At 60.6% G+C, this 4,700-nt stretch overlaps 1 protein-coding gene across 1 annotated transcript; it reads right to left on the bottom strand.

Annotated features, from left to right (window-relative positions):
• Nucleotides 1-1,893: 1,893 nt before the first annotated feature.
• On the bottom strand, nt 1,894-4,576 carry MNEG_13620 (hypothetical protein; the record flags this gene model as incomplete). Its single annotated transcript, XM_014037908.1, has 7 exons — nt 1,894-2,145; nt 2,350-2,411; nt 2,713-3,135; nt 3,350-3,398; nt 3,631-3,774; nt 3,944-4,109; nt 4,494-4,576. 7 exons carry the CDS (start codon nt 4,574-4,576, stop codon nt 1,894-1,896), a joined length of 1,179 nt encoding a protein of 392 aa, XP_013893362.1.
• Nucleotides 4,577-4,700: the final 124 nt, after the last annotated feature.

Raw genomic sequence — 4,700 nt, 5'->3', positions numbered from 1 at the left:
TCCCTTGACCTCGCGCTCCCCCTGTACGCTGCCCGTGAGCGCGCACTTTCATCAGGGCTGCAGGGAATACAGCGGAGGTGCCGAGGCCTTGGTCTGCGCCGGGGTGCTGCTGCACTGACTTGTCATTTGTAAGGACATGAAGAGGCGCTTTCGTTTCAGGCAGGATTGTGCAGCAATCAAAACACCCAATGATTTACGGTACGTACGTACCTATCTGCCTTGCACGCTTATGCAAGGGGGCGAATGAAGCAGCCTTATAAGCTCATGTCTCGGTATCACATTGAACAAAGTGATCAGTTCTATCCCTTGGTTCATGGCCAGCTCCTCCGGGCGGCTGAGCAGCCACCAACGGGAGGCATCAGTGTGAGCTGCTCCCGCAGCATGGCGGTGGGAGCGGCGTTTATGACTTTAGTATGTGAAAGTCAAGTTGGTCCAAACTTTCTTGAATTGTGATGACATGTCGGGCTATGCGTTCAGGATGTCGCCGCACATGGATGGTAGTGTGCGTGTGCGGGTGGCGACGTTGCCCGTCGCCCAACTGACGCATGTCGGCGCCCAGCGGTGTCCCCCATGTGAGCCCTGGCAGTGCTTCGAGAAAGCAGCCACCCTCTGGTGTCACATAGGCAAGCACACGCCCGCTTTGGTTGTGCGGCATTTGCAGCCTTGTGCGGATGTTGTGTCCCCAACCTCAGCGGTGCGCGTGGACGTCGGTCGTGAGCCGACTCTGAACCCCCCCTTAGACAGGCCGGATTACAAACCACAACCCTGCATCAAGACACATACAGTATGGACAATGCTGGCCAGCGCCTCAAATGATGGCCTGACAAAGCCAATACTTGGCACGCTCCTCCGGCTGCTGCGCGTGGCAGCGTGACAGACTCGACTGGTGGACAGCGATGGCATGGACGGTGGCATCGGCCCCATCATGCGCGCCAGTGCGGGTGAAGGCGTGGCCGTAGGCCGTACATCACACGCGGTAACGGCGCGGCAAAGCACAGCCCGGGCAAAATGTTTTGTAAAAGCATGCCAAGCAATCAAAAACACCCAACAGTTGAAGGTTGTGTGTGTGTAGTATTGGCTAGGCGTGTCTTCAGCGCATGTGAAAAGCAGCCGTGCTGCCGGATTGCCTACGTGTGCCCGCACGCATCGCTCAAAAACAGTGTGCGGCTAGAAATGCCGGCACCGCTCTCACAGGGGTGCGTGGCAAGGCGTCCACACCACGAGACTGTTGCGCACACGCCCCGATGAGTACCACACCAAAAGAGGGCCACCAGGGGCCACAAAAGACTGCGTGACTCTCGTAATTCCTGCATCAATGTGGGGGCACCAAAGGCACTGGAAGCAGCGCGTCATCATTCGTGAAAAACGCCACAAGAACCTCCAGGTGGCGTGGAGCTGCACGCATCACACGGTTTGCCAAAATACAGCATGGCCGCAACAAACCTTGCTTTACATACACCGGCCCCCGGCGCTCAACTCAGGCTTGGCGAAGGCACATGCCACGCGTGCCCCCTCAGCCCTCAGCCCAGCGTGACTGCTGCCAGCCCCTTACCACTCGTGCATCACCCGTCCCTCTTCCCAGCATCCATGAGCCCAGGACTGTGCTGATCCCTGCACGCGTGGCCACAAGGCACTCGGCCCACACCACTGCACAGTGCAGCATGTCCTACATCACCACGGCAGAGTTCACATCGTACTGGACTCCCCGACGTTGCGGCCCACAACGTGTACGTGAGGGTACGATGAGGCTGGGTGCAGGTGCAAGCTCGGGGGCCGCCGTGAGGACGGCTCCTGCCTGGAACCCAAGCAAGACCGTCCCCAACCGCGCGGGACAAGGCCAAGCAAGGTCCCTGACATCCACTTGTCGTGGGAGCTAGTGTGATGTGGTGCGCCCTAGGACTTGATGGCGGCGTAGTACAGGTCGGTGAACTGCAGAGCGGGCCTGTTCCAGGAAAAGTCCATCCTCATGACACGCGACTGCAGGCCCCTGAACCAGGCTCTGTCGTTGTAGAACGCGTCCACGGCGCGGTTCAGCGCGTAGTCCAGACCGCCAGCGTCTGCGCCCTCGAAGGCAAAGCCGTTGGTGCAGTTGGGCCCGTCAGCCTCCACATCAGAGGAGCCCGCCACCTCCCAGGCCGCACGCGCCTGCAGTTGTGTGTTTGGAGACGTTGCAATGTCTTAGTGGCGTCAGGCTGCGGGGCAAACCTATCTGCGGGATGCTTATGATGCAGAAGCGCAGGGCGCAACCAGGCCCCGTAGCTGCAGCCTGGGCAGTGCCTCAATCAACCAGGCCAGGCCAGGCCAGCCCAGGCCAGGCCAGCTTGACCCCTCCTCGAGACTGAGCCCCACCTTGTCCGTGTCGACGTCAAACACAGTGTCACGCAGGCCCCCGGTGTGGCGGACCACGGGGACTAGGGTCGGTTTGTTTTTGGGTGGGGGTGGAGGGGGGGGAGGGAGATGACAGAGTGTTGCCCGCGTGGATGGGCTAGTGGAAGTGCGACCAGCCCTGTGAGCACCGCTCAGAGCAAAGGTTCATGAGCATGGAACAGTCATGGATACCAGCAGACACAATCATGTGTAGGGCCCCCGACATATAGAACCCCTGTTATTGGACAGGCCCATGCACGAAAAAGTCTTCCTTGTCACCCCCTGCTTTCCCCATTCTGCCTTTTGCCGCGCCGCACCTCCCCTCCCCCCCCCCCACACACACACCTGCGCCGTATCTCATGGCAATCATCTGGCTCAGGCCGCAGGGCTCAAAGATGGAGGGCACCACCACGATGTCCGCCGCGGCATAGATCAGGTGGCTCAGGGGCTCGTCAAAGTAGAAGCAGAACGCCGCGTTGTTGTCGTAGCCGCCCGCCAGGCTGCCCGCCAGGGCGTTGAACTCGCCCTGGACCTTGGGGTCGGGCGCGCTGCCCAGCAGCACAAATTGGCCGCCGCGGTCGCGCGTGCGCCACGCCGCGTGCTTTATGAGGTGCACGCCCTTCTGCCCCGTGAGACGCGACACCACCGCCACGATCAGGCGGTCGTCCCAGCTGGACAGGTTGAGGCGGCGGCGCAGCTCTGCGCGCGCCGCGGCCTTGCCGGCCTCACAGGTCGACGCGTCATAGGGCTGAGGCAGCCAGGGGTCCTCTGTGAAAACAACGGGTCCGCGCAGTGAATTCAGACACAGGCAATGGATGCATTCAATCAGCACAACTGCGTGCTGGTTGATAAGTGGCACCGGGCTGAGACTTACGCTCGACTAGCCCTTGTAAGGGTCCCTCACGCCACTGCAGCCATATGAACCTCGGTACACTCCTGCTTGACCTGGCTCCCTCCCCTCTCCTGCACCCCTTGCACCCACCCATGGGGTCCCAGATCTCAGGGTCTATGCCGTTGAGGATGCCCATGAACTGCAGGCGAGGCGCGTCACGGCGGGCGGACAGGTTGAGGTTCAAGAGGGTGGCGGCGCGGGCGCCCGGCACAGAGCCATGTGCACATTGGCTTCATCAGTGTTTGAGCTGGCTGCTGCAGCTGCTGCAGCTGCAAGTACTGGCCCATGTCTACAAACAGAGTGGTGCCAGCACATCACACCAGACAGACATGCGAGAGCCAAGCATTGCCCAAATCAACTGTGCCGCCCACCTTGTGGCTGTGGGCCGCGATGGCAGGGTGGCCCCCGACCTCGTAAGCGTAGGAGGGGGACACAGTTGTGAATTTCTGGCTGTAGTAGGCCGCCTCACCAATCTTCTTCTGGCCATAGTTCATGTTGTGGATGGTGAACACAACCTGGAATCGGGCGGATGACGGGGAGGAACGCGGTGTGGGCGCCGGGCGTATGGGCTCTGTGAGGAGGTACAGTGCCGGCTGAAAACTAATCAGATCACGTGTCGTGCACGCGCACCCAGCCCATCAGCATCTGTACGGTCACATCATGAGCTCATTCCATGAACCTGACCTTGGGCTTCCAGAGGCCGAAGGGGTGGTAGTCATCCCAGTAGGCCTTGGCCACGTGCGCCGTCTGCCAGTCGTGGCAGTGCAGGATATCGGGCTGCCGCTGGGTCTGCAGCAGGAACTCCAGGGCGGCGCGGCAGAAGAAGTCAAAACGCACCTCATCATCGTACCTTAAGGGTGGAAGAGAGGAGCGGGCGCACAGGAGAATGGGTGAGTGGGTGCATTTCTGTGCATAATGTTTCTCAGTCATAGTTTGGGTACGTGTGCATGGTGAGGCAGAGCGCTTTGTTCAGCTGTGTGCAACTGATGGTGTCTCAGGGTTGAGTCAGCACCGTCAGACAGGAACCCCATTGCGGGCGAGGTGGCGTGAGCCGCTCTTGTGTGCGGCGTCCGGGCGGTCGCATCGCCCGGATCGCATGCAGACACAGCATATGAGAGCCATCCCATTGATTGATGGAATTGTAACAGATTCCAGCATCCCTGTGGATACACGCTAAGTAGTGCTTGGACTGTAGAGCCTGTCATGCACGCTCGTCCCTGCGTCGCACCCCCACCTGCCGTAGACGCTGCTTGTGGCGAAGAAGCCGTTGTGTGGGTTGACGAAGAACACCCGGATGCCCTCCACCAGGCAGCTCATCACCGTGATGCGCGTGCCCCCCCAGTCAAACTCGGCCTCAAACTGGCGGCCGCCCAGCAGCGGGGACGCGTCAAAGAACTGGTACCTGCGGTTCCAAAAGTTTGCGGGGGCAGGGGTCGTGGGG

Source organism: Monoraphidium neglectum (genome assembly GCF_000611645.1).
Source record: "Monoraphidium neglectum strain SAG 48.87 unplaced genomic scaffold scaffold03942, whole genome shotgun sequence".
Taxonomy (NCBI): Eukaryota; Viridiplantae; Chlorophyta; class Chlorophyceae; order Sphaeropleales; family Selenastraceae; genus Monoraphidium; species Monoraphidium neglectum.
The sequence above is the reverse complement of the archived record's forward strand: the minus strand, read 5'-3'. Positions and strand labels throughout refer to the sequence as shown.